Consider the following 17531-nt stretch of genomic DNA (forward strand, 5'->3'; position numbering starts at 1 on the left):
GATAATTACATGTGATACGCTCCTGAGGAGAGGAGAAGGGGTGAGCCCAGAATAGCAAACACACACAGAAATAATGGAGGACAGAAGGAGAGCGTGGATAAAAGGAGTGGTGGGGGTGGTACGGCCGCATGAAACAGGGAGACAAACAGGGAAATGCAAACACGAGAAATGAAGAGAGGACGGTGAGAGAAATTATCATCTTCTGCAGCCCAGCTGCTCATTGCTAGCAGAGCGAATTGAGAGTACAAGATGAGGGATGGAGAGATGAAACAGGGTTTAGAGAGCGGAGGAAAAGCAATGAAGAGAGAGATGGCGAGTGAAAAGCATTAATGTGAAAGCTCAACTGCGAATCTCCAACTCCCATTGTCATTGTGATAGAGCACACAAGTGTTCAAGGCACACTGCACACAACTAAATTGCATTTATGACTGTACCGTGCAAGGGGGCAGCCCCGATGGCGCACGAAAAGGAGCAATGCTGAGGGACGGTACCAGGCTCAGAGTACCTCAGTCATGGAGGAGGATGGGGGAGAGCACTGGTTAATTACTCCCCCACCAACCTGGCGAGTCGGGAGTCGAACCAGCAACCTTTGGGCTACTAAGTCTGTTGCCCTAACCGCTTACCCATGACTGCCCCATGTACTTATGCAACCGAGCAAAAACAACACAGCAGGGGTAAATACAGCATGCAGGACTGTAGGTGTGCACATTGAGGAGGGGGAGGGGGGTGGGAGAAAGCGAAACAGAAGGAAGGGCCAGAATAAAGGGAGATGTGTGAGTTTCAATCCTGTGACTTAATCTTCAAACAACCAGACAGAAATCATTATTTTGATGGTGTTTGAGGCTCGAGGCGAGGCGAGTTCACTGCAAGGATTCAGTCAAACATTTGAAACCAGTGAAATTTTTCCATCTAGAGAAAAACACACCAACGTGACGGTTTAGCATTGTGGCAAAAATATTACTGAAGTTTTTCACAATGTACTGTGGTAAATCTTGACAACAATCTAAAAAGGCTTGACCCCCTAAATGTCTGTGCCCAACACTTTCAATTCTTCCACCATATCCATACATTTCAAGTCTTTGTTCGGACTTACTGACATGCCTTCTTCCTTTACTCCATTAAAATCAATTTTAAAGTGTTTTTATCAAAGAACTGTCAGAATCCCCCCGTCGGCCCTAATGAGGTTGGCTCCCTTAAGCCTGAAACACTGAGTATTTTGGCGGTACAAAACAGGACCTTGCAGTAACATTATGCAACAATTTATCATCGAATTTAGTGACTGTGACTGTGAAATATATTTAGCGACTGTGACTGAAATCATATGTCTCATAATAATATGTGTCATAACATGTGTCATAACATGTGTCATACTATCTAATTACAAAAGCAGGCGAATATCTTGAATAAAACAAATCCCTTTCATCCTCCAATCAAGGCAAACAAAATAAGGAGGGTTAAATAACCATATCATTAGATTACACCATTATAATGATAATACATGTGTATACTGCTCCACATTAACGTGTTGCTTTCACAACAGGCTGGCCCTTTTAAAAGCTGAGTGGCATCCACACAATAGAATAAACTGCCCCAGATGGGTAACCTCCTCAACATTGCTAATGAATAGCGTCAGCGGCACAGTGAACCCACTCTCTCACTCTGTCTCTCTCTCTCACTCCCCACCCCCCGCCACCACACACACACAGACACACAGACACACAGACACAGACACAGACACAGACACACACACACACACACACACACACACACACACACACACACACACACACACACACACACACACACACACGTGATTCTATAATTGGAGGGACATTTCGGGAAAAGCAAAATGTAAATTTTGCCATTTTTAGAAATAAATATCCTAGATGTTTCCATAGTATACAACCTTAAGTTTCCAAACAAACTAATTGCCATATTTCGCCTTGAAACTTGTTAGGGACTGCCAGTGAACACCCCTAACCACTTTGTGAACTGTAGACTTTCGAAAACAAATGTTTCAGGTGATTTTAAGAACAGAGTTGCAGGTGCCCATAGATGGCCATTCTAAAGCTGGTTGAGATAAAATCCAAATCAGCCAAATAACAGAGACTGCAGCAAACACGAAATAAACTGTGAGGGGGACTCTAAAACATTGCAGATCACTGAGAAAATGGCCTTAATGTTCAAAAAAATTGAGTTCTCCTTTAACGAGCACATCCAACTACCATTCTAGAAGTCTATTGTTGAGCTCTTCATTGCAATCTGATATTGTCTTGCTGGAATGTGTATGACAGCCAGCTGCTTGGCTCCATGGTAAAGGTGCTGGATTAGAGAAATGGAGGTTGGGAGTTCGAATCCCACTTGGACCCATGTAGATTTTCAAAATTATATAATATGCAGTGTTCCTTAGCCAACTTAAAACACCATGTATGTCATTTAGTATCAATGGCAAAGGTGCTGGATTAGAGATATGGAGGTTGGAGTTCGAATCCCACTCGGACCCATTTTGATTTTCAAAATTCTATCATATGCAGTGTTCCTTAGCCAACTTAAAATACCATGTATGTCATTTAGTATCAATGGCAAAGATGCTGGATTAGAGATATGGAGGTTGGGAGTTCGAATCCCACTCGGACCCATGTTGATTTTCAAAATTATATCATATGCAGTGTTTCTTAGCCAACTAAACATACCATGTATGTCATTTCGTACATCCCCAAAACGCGGAGCTACAACACTTTCAAGATGGCTGAATCCAAGATGGCTGAATTGTTTGGCCCATAATTTCTGACTGGGTGGATGATTTTTTCCCAACATTTCTTCTTAATTTAGGGATAGAGATATATAAAATAAAACTGCTCATCTCTGCCCCAAAAGGCAAGCCTGCTTCCAGCATTTTCTGTGAGAATGCAATCTAGTTTTTTTTTTTAAACTTTTTGTATTATATGAAAGATAAAGGTGTGCTGACGTTCAAAACATCATTGGTTGCAGTTAATAGCTAGTGGAATTGACAAATGAAGCCCATAGACTTAAAATGTTATTTTAGAATCAACCACACAAGGTGGTAAAAGAATACAGATAATAAAATATGCGTTACAATCCAAAATGCTTGATTCCTGATTATGTTTTATGGCCTGCATCCTTGCAGCATCATAAATCATAAACAGATTTCTGACACTCCTGTGTGCAAGTTTCATTGTATTCATGCTGTGCATTTTGGGATGTGTTTGGAGGAAAATATGAAGACTGAAAAAAGATGTGAGAAAAGAAAGAAAGGCTATTTACTCATGTATCTATTTCGCCTCTTTTGCAATTTTGAAATGCTTACATACTGAGCCTGGTGTCGGCTTGCTTCCATTTCAGCTGTCTGTCTCAGATCATTCTGTCCACATGGCCTAGTCAGACCCCATGAGTAATGAAACTGTCAGAGACAATTGTTACGTGCCAGCACCACATACTTAAAATGAGAAATCTATTCAATAGTACATTTAGTGACATTTTTCCATTTGATTTAACTTAATTAAAAACCAGTCAGACCGAAATCATGGCAGAAAATAATTATGTGTTCTCGAATGTGTGACAGAAGAGACCTATGTAGCAGGAAGCTCATCTGACAAAATGAGTGGGTGCCGGTTGAGATCTAGATCCCACCCGCTTTCTCTTAGGCTGCAATTCAAAGGCCTTTATGGCCTTACAGACAGAGTCATTTGCACCTCTAAAGTATAATTATAGTGAAAAAAATTCCAATAAAAAAAAAAAAACTGCACTAAAATTTTATCGAAGAAAGTCAGTTTATCTTGCATAGACGGCAACACCTCACTGAACACATTTCCGATGCATTATCATTTCCGCTGCTTTTATTGATTGTGGAAGCTGTGCTGTGCGTTATAAATCCAAAAATATGACTTTCACTTCGCTCACTTCAAAACTGCTGTGACTCAGAGATTTCTTAGTAAATGCATGTGAAGCGAAAAACGTTTGATTTAAATAGTTGTAATGTGCACTGAGAGGCTGAGAGTCCATTTGTACTATAGTATTATGTTTGAAAGTAATTTCATGTCTAGGCAGGAATTATGCATACGTTCAAGTTTGTATGTTTATATTGATAATGATAACTAATCAGTTTTCTTGGTACTCAAAGCCACTTTACAGGAAATTTCACATACAAACAAGATCACGTACGCACGTGTCGCTCGCACGCACCCACCCACGCACACAAAAATGAGTGATTTACAAAGAGCCCTTGAGCTGTATAAAGTGTCAGTGAGCAATCTTCTCTGTATGCAAACAATCATTGGCAGAGGGATGGAAGACAATCGCGCGCCAGAGCCCTTCATAAACTCTGATTCTAGTGTTCATTGATGTAGGGAAACTTAAGTTTGAAATGTAATGTCAGCTAACTCCAACTTTTTCAACATTTTTTCTGATACTTTTTTCCTATTTTTGTATGACTATATTTTTATGCCATTTGGTTTCTCCTAATACTTTGTATCATTGTGTATGTGTATCGGACAGATGTTTGGAGCTCACCAGAAAATGTGTGTGTGTGTGTCTGTGTGTCTGTGTGTGTGTTTGTGTGTGTGTGTCTGTGTGTGTGTCTGTGTGTGTCTGTCTGTGTCTGTGTGTGTCTGTGTGTGTCTGTGTGTGTCTGTGTGTGTCTGTGTGTGTCTGTGTGTGTCTGTGTGTGTCTGTGTGTCTGTGTGTCTGTGTGTCTGTGTGTCTGTGTGTCTGTTGAGTATGCCACTTCATGCTCAAGTTTAACCTCAGAAGTTCAAAAGATAATTGTTTGTGATTAAAAAAAACGCACATTTGATAAAAAAAGAATACTTCAGGTTGCATAGCTCGATTTGAACATTTCTGGAGAAAATAAGAGACTGCCAACCTTTTCTGATTCACTGGACCAAATAATCAGGTGAAAGAGGGGTGGAAGAGAGTGGGGGGGGTAAGAGAGAGAGAGAGAGAGAGAGAGAGAGAGAGAGAGAGAGAGAGAGAGAGAGATGGAGAGAGAGAAAGAGAGAGAAAGAGAGAGAGAGAGCGAGCAAGAGGACGCCAGATAGCAGAGACCAATCAAAAGCTGGAAAATAAGCTTTGACCCTGAGTGACGCGACAGTCATGCAGAGACAGCATACATGTATCTCGGTTCGTGGAAGTCTGTGAGGATGTGTCAAGCCAGGACACTGCTGAGTTCAGACGTCCATGTAAGGTGAACAAATTTAGATACAGTAAGTAGCTAGTATATTTCACTGTAGGATTGGCATTCAACTGACACGGGGGAAGGAATTCCTCAGTGGGCAGTACTGAAAACGCTATAAATAACATTTCACAGGGCTTCTGTGCATGGAAATTGATATAAAAAGGTTGAGTCTTTGGAGAGAATAAAGAAGACAAATCTTTGAAAAAGCAATGAGGTCTCATAGCCGTGGTGATTTGAGACAATATCTCCACATGCTCTCACCCTAATCAAATGGTTTCACCCAGACAGCAGAGATCAGAGGTGTATGAAGAAGAAAAAGAGAGGCAAAAAACAAGTGAAAACCTTCATTAGATACTCTTTAAAGGTAGCCTAGAAATCTAGACGCCCCTAGCGACCGCAAATTGAATTTGCTCCCGGGGGCAGTCTAGCGGACCCCGGTCGTTTTGCGAGGCTGAAAGTTATCCGATGACAGGGCCAATCAAATCGCGAGGGGGGCCGGGCTAGTTCTACCTAGTAAACAGGAAACTTTCTAAGAAGAAGCAGGGGGTGCATCCCAATATGTGACCTTGCTTCCTCCACTTGTGCTTGTCTCCTCGTCCCGCCTCCTGGCCCCTCCTCCGTGGAGAAAACGATAAAGTTTCCCAGCTGTCAGCCTCGCCACAACAACTTTTGAGGGACTGTTTTTCATTCACCATCCCAATTGCAAATGAGAAAAAGACTTTACAATTGAGCTTTTGCAAGATATTGAAATATAATGCTGTTGTCAGTGATGTCATCATGACGAGAAGCAAGTGGAGGAGGCAAGTGGAGGAGGCAAGGTCACATATTGGGATGCACCCATGGTGTCCGTCCGTGCTACGTACAGCACGAAAGTGTTTACTTAATTTAAAAAGCCTGGATGATAATACATTTCGTGGCTGACATGGATTGATGTAATAATACACCATGAACTTATGGGGCACAAATAGATCTCAACACATTGCCATTTGATCATTCGATGTTTTAAACTAGCTCGGTAAGCTAAGTTGAGCATTTTACAGAACCAGATAGTCACACGTTATTATCAGACCACTACTGTAGGTGTAGAATGAAATTGCTGCCCCAATTTCTAACAAGACACATGCCATTAAAAACGAGACATTTGGGAGCTTTGGAAGTCTTTGAGTAGCTTACTAAATAGATGGGAATGACACCGAGTCTACCAAGCTAGTGGCTAGCTAACCTGTCGTCAACAACACAGACCTAGGTATCCAGGTTAGGGTTAGTCTTAGAAAAAAAAACTAGGGTTAGAAACAAAAAACTAACATCAAAAAGATAACTAGCTCCGTTATATGGCGGTGGGATCGATAGTCTGGCTAGTGGGAGCGAGCTGACCGGGGAGCGTCCTGCGTTGGGAGCGACAATGCGGGAAAGTTATGGATAGCTGGCTAGCTAACGCTGAACATGCCATGTTGACAACAATCATAAATATAACCATTTAACAAGCCCCAAATTGCTCGACATTTTTCTGATTGATCAAGGAGGGTCATGTGGTTGAAAACGAGGCATTTTTGAACTGTATAAGTGAAAACACGATTTATTAGGAAACTTGTTTGTGGCTGTGGTCATCACACGAATTCACTGCTACGACGGCTGGAAGTTGCCGTTTCACCTACAAAGAGGCCCTCGCTAGTGGCTAGCTAACCTGTCGTCAATAGCAGAGCTAGGTATCCAGCCTTGTATTATATGCCTGCCCCAAATTCTAATAAGATCCATGTCATTAAAAACGAGACATTTGGGAGCTTTGAAAGTCTGTAAGTCGCTTACTAAATAGATGGGAATGACACCTGGTCTACCGACCTAGCGGCTAGCCATGTATTAGTTATGGGTATACAGCTAGCTAGCTAACACCGAACATGCTATGTTGACAACAATCATAAATATAACCATTTAACAAGCCCCAAATTGCTCGACATTTCGCTGATTGATCAAGGAGGGCCATGTGGTTGAAAACGATGCATTTTTGAACTGTATAAGTGAAAACACGATTTATTAGGAAACTTGTTTGTGGCTGTGGTCATCACACGAATTCACTGCTACGACGGCTCGAAATTGCCGCTTCAACTACAAAGGGGCGTGTCGCGTGTACGAGACAGCTGTGACGTTACACAGAAGTGTGTGGGGATTGGTTGTTTGCCATCCAATTGCGTGACGTTGAGTGCTGAAGCAACCGTTTATCCCGCCCACACTGCTGCCCAGCTCTCCTAGACCCTGGTACAGCTTTTTGCTGTACGGGTCTGGCTGCGCTAGGCTACTTTAAAGGGACACTGTGCAGGAAATGGTCAAAAAAGGTACTGCAACTACGCTGCTCATTGAAACTGGGCTGCCTATTGCCAAATTTGATCTTTACATGAAAGTTTACCAAGTAATAAACAAATATTTTCTAGTATGGTCCAAGTACAGTCATTTTTGCAGCTAAAAATGGCTATTTTTGGAAATTCAAAATGGCGGACCATGGAGAAGATCCCCCTTTTCATGTATGAAAAGTGCAATTTTTCCAGTCATAATGAATACTTAGAGTTTGATGCTGGTGGTAAGTATTCATGAAAAAGGTAACATTAGTGAATGGGCAGCATGAATTCTGGAAATAAACAACTAAAAATCTCACACAGTGTCCCTTTAAGTACAGTGGAATAACATGGAACAACCATGTAAATATCCTGTGCCAGTGTTGCACTTGAAAGTACATCATAAATCTACTTCTACCTTATACACATCTGGTAGAGATGTGTTGACGTTTCTTATTTTTTTCCCCGTTGTGTCACCTAGAGGAGTAGGCTGTTGTGGATGTCGAGTTATTGTATAGAAGAATAATCTTCTGAAGAGCAATAAGGTCTCACACTTGTGTGACAAGCAATTAGCCCCACCTTACGAAACAGCTTAATGCTTGCATCTATTTGTTTCCTGTTGTGAGGCACTCACCTGGAAGAGTGGGCCGATGTCGACGTCGAATCCCAGATCTGCAAATCCCGTAGCGATGACCTTGGCGCCTCTGTCATGGCCGTCCTGCCCCATCTTGGCCACCAGGAGTCGAGGGTTCCGGCCCTCGTGCTTACGGAACTCCAAGACCCTGAGAGAAGTAAAGCAACATTCAGCGAGATGTGCATTAAACGGTTTGAATTTGACGAGGTAGTCCTCGCGTCGTAAAATTTGCTCAGGCGAGTAGACTCCAAACCGTTTAATGCATGTCTCGGAGGATGTTACTGCGCTTATGGCACGGTAGTACCACTAGCTGATTTAGCATGCATTTAAACAATCACCTGTTATTGTTAAAGGTTTAAGTTTCCCTACAACGTAATGGCTGTAACATGATGTAGAGCACTACGCAGCCTGCAACTACAGTGGTCCATCATTCATCAAATATCTGATGTTTGCTGTAGATACATTCTATCTGTCCCAATCCTACACCATGTCTCTCTCCCCATCATTTCCTGTCCAACTCTCAGATTGTCCTGTAACAATGAAGGCTAAAAAAGCCTTAAAAAACACATCTTAAAAAGTAATGCACAAATACAGTAAATCAGCAAAAAATTAGCCCTTCTCAGACATGACCTTCAAATATACATTTTTTAACATAGTTTCGGAAAAAGATGAGCTGGGCGAGTATGTTCAGATGTGGTAGTGATCTCATAGGATGCCCCATGAATGCTCAATCACCCATACCCTAGGATGCCCACTGCAGTGAGTCACTTCAGAGTGCATAATAAGGAAGGCAGATTCATTTCAGCCAGACACGTTTTCACTTTCAGATTGAGATACTTGCAACTCACCACAGTGAGTTCATTGGGTATAATACCCTGCTGAGTGAGAGGGACCTACACATAGTGTGCGCACGTGCAAGCGCACATGCACAAACACCTGCACTATGAAAAAGACAGGCAAAAAATGAAGCTGAAGTAGAGGGGTTATTTGAGTTAATGAAAGGTGGATGAGTGACAGAAGCACATAGCTTATTACAAGGGCAGATAAAGGACGGCATCAGAGAAACCGCTCCACCTGAGCATCCATATAAAATGGAGGGCTACTTAAAGTTCACAGAGAGAGGATAAATTCCATGAATGTTTTATCGTAATGAGAAACTCATCCTTGTGCCCTCTCTCTAATTTCCAATAATCTTACAGGTTCAAAGCGAAACCTGGTTATGCCACAAACGAAAGGTGTTGCCATTTGTTAATTGACGTACTTTGTATGCAATAGATGACTGTGTCGGTCCTGCCCTCGTGTCGCACGGGTGCGCGGCAGACGGTGACAAAATAAAATGGCTTAAATGGGAGCTCATCGGTGTGCAGTTTTCTTCACTGCCTATGATTAACTATTTTGAACCTACACCCGAAACCTCTTTGGATGTGCGTGAGATTCGATTTGGATCGTGCAGTGTCTCACATCATGCTGTGATGGGATTGTTCCAGAATAATGAACACTTTCAGCACTCCCTTACATCAGTATCTCAGATGTGCTAGCTGGGTGATCAAGTCATCATATTCTGTACCTTTGGTTTCCCAGGCAAAATTGTGCCAAGCAGGCATGCTAAGCACTCCACATATGAACTTACTTGCAAGCATTCTCTCTCTCTCTCTCTCTCTCTCTCTCTCTCTCTCTCTCTCTCTCTCTCTCTCGTACGCGCACTTACAAGTGTATCAGCCTAATTAGTCACGCCCAGTGATTGGATGCGCAAACTACAGTTTTGAGAAATGCTCTCTGTCTCTGTCTCTCTGTGCTCATTTCCTGTCTCCTCTTATACTATCATGACACAGTATGGCCCAAAAGCCCACAATAAATACTTAAGAAAGAACCGTGCCTGTGAGCGGATAACAGTATTTGGGAGTGATGACGTGGACTGTGTGCTACATTTGAATTGTATTGTGCCAGAGGAACGCTAATAACTAAGCTGATTGCACTCATCACCATCAAAGCCGCCAAAGCATCAATACTTCCACGGAAAAAATCGTTTCTCAAAATATCAAGGCAAGCATGAAATGAAATGTACATTAGTGTGTGTGTGTGTACGTGTGTTTGGATACAGTACAGTATGTGTACAGCATGTTCTCTAGTAAAATTGATGGCTAAAATGGGTTTGATGGTAGCCCATATATGTTTTTTTTTATCTTTACATCTTAATCCAACAGACAATGTGGCGCCATGTGCCATGCATGGCTCCAAGGGCTCAGTGTCTCTACAGATTCTGCAAATTAGTAGTAATACTCTGTTTGGGTCTGTTTATACAGAACGCCATCTTCTTCGCATCATACACCCGACAAGAACTTCTGGATTGCTCTTCTGCTATTTGCACTTCTGTTTAGATGCTAAACTGATTAGAATGTTAGACTGCATTTCATTGCCCCAGTAATTATACTGAGTAATGACAATTAAGTTGAATCTAATCTAATCTAATCTCTGTCTGTCAGTTCCCGAAATAGCCTTTAAACGGTTTCACACAATGGCTGCATTCTACACAGAAACTGCTTTTGCACTCACAACTTCTAGCAAAAAACATGCACTTAAGCAAAGTGGTGCTTTGAAGTGGAGTGCAGGGACCCCTTGGGGTCCGCAACATGTTGCCAGATATGACGTATGGCAACCTGAACATGCAGAGAATAAATAAATAACAGAGAATAGTGAATATGGCAACAAAGATTATAGGAAAGCCACAAAAGGATTTAAGTGTAATGTACAATGAAAAGATTTTAAACAAGACCAAGAAAATCATAAATGACCCTTGCGGTCCTCTCCGCTGTGAATTTGAACTCCTACCCTCGTTCTCAACGCTAATAAAAACATCTTTAAAAACTCCTTTGTCCCTACAGGAATAAGGGCAATGAGCAATACAGGCATTGACACTTAATCCACCCCCAGTTTTTATTGGTCTAATTACTTATTTATTAGTATATTCAACGGCAGAGCAAGGTGAAGTGGATCTCTGATTTAGAAGCTGTTTACATGTATGGATATTTTTGAAAAGGCATTGATTTTGGCCTTGCATTTACACGTGAACAAGTTTCAGGATGCACAATTCAAAACTCCGGTAAATACTTCCCATTAAGGGGGCTAAAACAGACCTGTCATGGAGGTCATTTTTATCCATGTCGTGTTCAAATATTTGCATGCGTGTAACCAGCACCTCAGCCAAGAGTGATCCAATCACTGTCCATTGACACAAAACTGACCAACAGCCAACTCTTAACGAAGTATGCCAAGCTGTTAGAGGGTCAATTACGTTTTTTTGGGGCTCAGATGTCAGGTAACCACAGCTAATGCCCATAAATTAATTAGAAATTGATAATTATGGTATGATAATAAATATGCTTCTTAGGGCTACTAAAAACAGATACTTAAAAAAAAAAAACCTTAAAAAAATCACACAATAGTACCATTAGCTGTGGTTGCATCACCCTGGCCACTACAAAATGTTATTGACCCTAAAACACATTTGAAGATGAACATATTTTTTTTAACCTTTGCCATAAAACATCACTCGAAACAATTTGTGTTGTGATTATGTGGGGGAAAACATTACGTTTCCTTTAGGTTATCCTAAACATAGTGTCGGCATGTCTGGACCGAGCTAAAGACCTTTTCTTAGAAGGATTCCTACTCCGCCACCCATAATACATACTGTCATGGAGTACCTACAGTAAGTCTGCGCCCCTTCTGGGCAGTTCATGGGGCCTAGGAAGTTAAAAAAATTGACTGGGCTCTAAAGGACAGATCAAACCCATTTTCCAAATTCACCTCACCTTCCCCCCTAGATCACAAATATTCCACATACACACTCCCATTCACATTTTTGCGAGTTAAGGCCCCATGGACCGGAAGTAGAGGGGCATGACTTAGGTGCCCCATTGACAACATCAATAGTACTACTAAATAGTCATTCTAAATCAGGGGTCGGGAACCTATGGCTCGCGAGCCACATGTGGCTCTTTTGGGAACTGCATGTGGCTCTCGGACAAACGTGTCATTTGTTTACTCAATAAGCCATGAATAATTTTGGTACGGCACTAAATTAATAATGGACCAAAAACTTAAGATAATGTTCAAAATATAAAGTATGATCGCGCATTTAATCCATCCCAGGTCCGATCAGCTGAGCCAAGCACAGGCCTTTGATGAAGGCTACTGTACAGATATGAAACATGTCTGTATTTTTGTGAATTACTAAAAATAAACATGTCAGCCACATCTGTAAAATGTTAACTATTGTCAGCTAACTATTGTCTCTCTCCCTCCCTCCTCATGCACCTTCCCTGTGTCTGTCTGATGGCTAGAATAGAAGCACCCCCGCCTCTCTCCCTTCTTATCCCCAAAGCGTTACTTTTATTCCCTTCTGTGCATGACAATTAGCATTAGAAATAATGGCGAAAATGGTATGGCTCTCACAAAAAAAATATTTTTAAAAATGGCATTTATGGCTCTCTCCACCAAAAAGGTTCCCGACCCCTGATCTAAATAAACCCAAACCTACTGTCATTTCTTCTCTGTTTTAATCTGTTTGGTCTATCACCCGCAATATTTCTATGTGCTCATTCCTTTTTGTTTTCAAACACGGACATACGTTTTTTTTTTAATCTCACCTCAGGAGAAGTGGTTGGACTGTGCACCCCTGCGTGCCACGCCCACTACACCCCTGCATGTGTAATCTGTACAAATTGGAAAGGAATTCACCAGTCACTGGTCACTAAAGCTGAGGTCCATGTTAACATCAGCCTGAACACATGTACACAAACTGCTAGCCAACTCCAGTCACTAAATGTATCATCCATACATCTGTGCTGCTGCACGGAGCATCTTATTTGCGAGACACTTTTTAAAAATCAATACTACTGTAAATCCATTCTCATCTCTCATTGCAACAATGCAAGTTCATCCCTGAAATACAAATAAAGACTCCTTCCGTGATTGAACACCTTGACAACTGCCAATTACAGTTTTTCTCGATTGGTTTGGCTAATTTCTCAAAACTGAGATGACATTCTCAAAACAACACGGACAAATCTCTAAACCAACTTACAATTTCCAACAACAGAATGGCATTTTTCATTGCTTTCATCAAATTTCAAATGCTTTGTACATGTCTCAAATGTTTAGTACATCTCGGCATATGGCTATATACAAGTACCCTACAGTTGACACATTGAGCATACATTTAGCACATTTTCCAAATAAATTGACCTGTCTTATCTAAACGAATTAGACAATTCTCAGTCTAACGGTTGCCCTCTCCAAAACATGTCAGCATGATTTCATTGTGTGAGTCATCATATGCAAAGTAGTCTACACAATTGTCAAAACAGTCAAGGACATAATATTTTAAGAATTTCTTTACTGTAAACAGTAAATTTATGACAGTGTTCAACAGCCCAGATGGTATTGTAACTTTACTAGTTTGTAGAAAATAATTTTACAACCGTGTATACTACAGTTTCCTCTGTTATTTGGCAATTTCTTGACATTTTTTCAAACGGCATTCTGTGGAAGGAATTTAGTTCGACACACGGGTAAACTGTTTTTGGAGTGATATGAGCAAGTGATGAGGATCCATGGCGTTATGCTGAACCATCCAGTTTATTTTGACAGAATGACTAAATGAATGCAAATGAGCCAAACCAATTGAGAAGGATATATGCCATTTTTATGGTACTGACTATTTATGTGGTAGAAGGTTTAGTGCTGGTGCAAGAATGAGCTGTTTTGGGAGGTATATGACATTTTGCTAGTTATCTGAACTGTTGTGCAGAAGTGTAAGAATGTTTAGCCAAATGACCCAAAATTTATAAAAATGTCATCTCGGTTTCAAGAAATTAGTCAAACCAATCGAGAAAAACTGTAAGCCCAGACTGGTGCGGATATTCCATCTGAACAAGATCAGTGCAAAAAGCCCGTAGCTCTGCTGTCAAAGGAATATTGGATTATCAGGTCACGGGGGTGTCTATGTTGACATCTTGGGCCCTTTCAAGATTTGGCACAAAAGCAACAGGCCAAATTGTGATGAAACAAAGGTTTCCATGGTGTACTTCAGACCACCAGCTGGTTTTGTCACGGTGCCATTGGGCACTTCATCAGCAGCTGCATCCTCTTCAGGGCTCTTCATGTCCTCAAACACACCACGCGGCCAGCTGGGCTGCGTCATGAGCTTTACACCTGCGCTCCCCAGAGACAAAAGGCACCTTTCAGAAATGCCTCAAATCGCACATCCGAAATAAATTATATGGCATCCTTGACATAAGACATTTCATTAAGTCAATAAAATGTTTAAAAGTTCAGTTAAACTTAAAAAAAAGTTTTGATGGTGAAACTTGATATGGGATGTGTGCAACGTGTCTGTTATAAGAACAAATGTGACAAGGGTATACATGGGTTTTCAATGTTAACAAATACCCAGCTGCGCATGCAGACAGGGATTCCAAAATGATATGGGGCTACCTGTTTATCATTGGAAGTCCCATCGGAGCCCTGCAGTGTATGACAAGAACCTGTGGTCTTGTCGGCTGGTGGTTTTATCCACTTGCTCAAATTTTGTACTCTCAATGACACAGTTTAGGAGAACATATAGTCATTCTGCTTGGAATTCTTTGGTATGCACCATAAATAAAGCTATATTGTGAAGCAAAGCGGTAGCCACCAGGGCTTGACACTGGCACCAGCCAACCAGCCAAATGCTGTTAAAACTGGGCTGTGGCTAGTAATAATTTCAGTCTCACTAGCCAATTTGGCAGGTAGCTTATTCTATGATATGACATATCAGCATAGTTTAGCCTTTATTCTGTATCAATTGTTTGTATTTAGTTCAAGAAAAAGTAAGTTACTCGGTTTCTATTTGTGTGATTTATTTCCATGTAGAAGTGCACTTGTCTTCTTGCTTTAGCACCCCATCTTCTGAAGTTAGATGTACAGTGTCATGATAAAGAAAAAACTTGGGACTTGGGAAAACCACTAGCCACAGTGGCCGGTAAGCAAAAAAGTTAATGTCAAGCCCTGGTAGCCACTGCTGACAAGGCGGGGTTTGGGGATCAGAGGCAGCCTCTGATTGATTGGAAGCTACTGTCACTCAAACATTGTCCTCACGTGTGATTGGTGTGAGACAATATAACTTAATTCACAAACCATATAAATCGATTCTGATGTACTCACGTTAAGATACACGTATGTTCTCCCGGAATGGAGTCGGTAGCACAGAAACCACAACAACATCCAGCCGACTACAAATCGCATCGTGTTATAAGGTTGTTTTGCTGCAGGAGGATCCTAAATTACCTTAAACTGGACAGGTTTGATCTTATTTCAAGTCAAGGAATGAGAGAAAATTATGATTCAGTGTCTTTACATACGTTACATACGTAAAGTGTATGCGAACTTCTGGTTTCAACGGTATTTGTCACATTGCGGTGCAAACATTACATGACACTAAAGTCATATTTTAAAACCATGAAACTAGCTGCAGGAAGACAAGACAAATCATGCAAATGTATTCCAGAGACCCTGCTCAAGATGAGAAGGCTGGGGCGTGGATTGCACAATAAATACAGACAAACTAAAGGGCAGGGTTGAGCACAAAGTGTTTTGTCTCTTTATGAAAATTGCTTCTCTTCAAGGCTGGGTTGTTCACAAATACTCTAATTGTACTGATACTTTGGCAATCAATGATTTTCAGTCAGGTTTTGCAGGGAGGGCAGTCTTGATAAAAAGCTGTCATACTGTGTTAGTGCCAGTGACAGTGAAAAAACTCAACAAATGAAAGCAGCATTGTTTTCAGTAGAGAAAGAGTGCAAAACTGCTCGACTCTGGTGAAGGCTTAGAGCCAAAACGTCAGCAGCTGAGCTGAAAAGAAGCTATGCTGTGTTGTGTTTTCCCTCTACATACTGAAAACAGTTAAACTTTGAAAAGCTGCACCTGCAAAGACTTTCAAGGTATGCAGGCCCTCACCATAAGAGATGAATGCCGTACCTCAAATGAGTTTAATTCAATATGTAAGTAATTAACCCCAAATGCACTCTGTGGATATTGGACAATGAGAATGAGTAGATTACCAGCCATGCAAAGGACATGCAATGGGCAATGAATAAGCTTGTGTTCTGGTAGCATAACGCACACGGGCACACACGGGCACACACGCGCACACGCACGCACGCACGCACGCACGCACGCACGCGCGCACGCGCGCGCACGCACACACACGCACACACACACGCACACGCACACACACACGCACACACACACGCGCACACACACGCACAGACGCACGCGCCTTGTGCTTTTGTCTGGGGCGCTCCCTCCCTTACCGGTTGTGTGCCAGGCTGATCTCGTCCACCTCCCCGAACTCGCTGCGGTACGCTCCGCTCACCATGCGCGTGCTGGCCTTATGCTCCCCAAACACCGCCTTCATGGCGTCAGTGATCTCGCCCACGGAACACCTGCAGCAATGGAACAACTTTCAGCTCTCTCACTCAAGGGCACAAGCTGCATAACAATGCAAAGACATTCTAAATGCACAGCACATCCCTTTCTGACCCTGAGAACGGGGTCTTATTCAGGGTAAAAATGATTGAAATTCAAACACATAATGCATTCCAGCACGAGTCCACTGTGGTTATGTGGAAAACAAGCGAGGTCAACACTGTGGAAAAACAATAACAATGCTTGACAATGTTATTTGAATGCAGTAATGGAAAGCTTTCAAGGATGACATGACTGGAAGTTTTGAAGATTCAAATTGCTGTTTAGTGTAATGGTATGTAGCTGGAGAATAACGACAATGTTCAGCAGCACGGTCATAACCCCTGTCAAGGTCATACTCTGTGTTGTGATAATTCTGGATCAGACAATATGAAAAAAATCCTGCACACTGACCATTACGCTGTTTCCTTTAATACATGATTTACAGTATATTTAACATTTAATAAATGTTGCGGAGTCAACAGTACCATCACTGAAACTGTATATAAGAGTCTAGTGGAAAGCGTCTCATCATTCATCATGCTTACGTGGTATGGCTATCTAAACACCCAGGGGAGAAACAAACTGAACCAAAATAAAAGGGCACAAAAATAAAAGGGAAACCACAGAGAAGCCTGGGCTCTATGTACATACATGTATGAGACTCTCCTCTTTTGTGAATATCTACTAGACTAATGGTTGAGCTGGCCTTGCCCCAGGCCAGACTCTTGACATGGTGTGTATATATGTGTGTGTTATTGTGTGTACTCTGTATGGAAAAAATAATAATTAAAAAAACGAACCCTTCTTTCCTTTTTTATTTGGTTATAAAGCATCTGCCAAATGTAATGTAATGTATGTACCAACA

General features: G+C 41.6%; 1 protein-coding gene across 2 annotated transcripts in view; it reads right to left on the minus strand.

Annotated features, from left to right (window-relative positions):
* Positions 1-17531, minus strand: part of mmut (methylmalonyl CoA mutase) — a 70332-nt gene that overhangs the window by 11160 nt on the left and 41641 nt on the right. For both annotated transcript variants that reach the window (XR_010038925.1, XM_063223030.1), the window contains exons 10-11: positions 16510-16641; positions 8156-8303 (exon numbers count right to left, since the gene is read on the minus strand). Coding sequence is in view for 1 of the 2 variants with exons in the window: in XM_063223030.1 (XP_063079100.1) it covers positions 8156-8303; positions 16510-16641 (280 nt within the window). In the remaining variant the exon portion in view is untranslated. The remainder of the gene's footprint in view (positions 1-8155; positions 8304-16509; positions 16642-17531) is intronic.

This window comes from Engraulis encrasicolus, chromosome 18, assembly GCF_034702125.1.
Source record: "Engraulis encrasicolus isolate BLACKSEA-1 chromosome 18, IST_EnEncr_1.0, whole genome shotgun sequence".
NCBI lineage: Eukaryota > Metazoa > Chordata > Actinopteri > Clupeiformes > Engraulidae > Engraulis > Engraulis encrasicolus.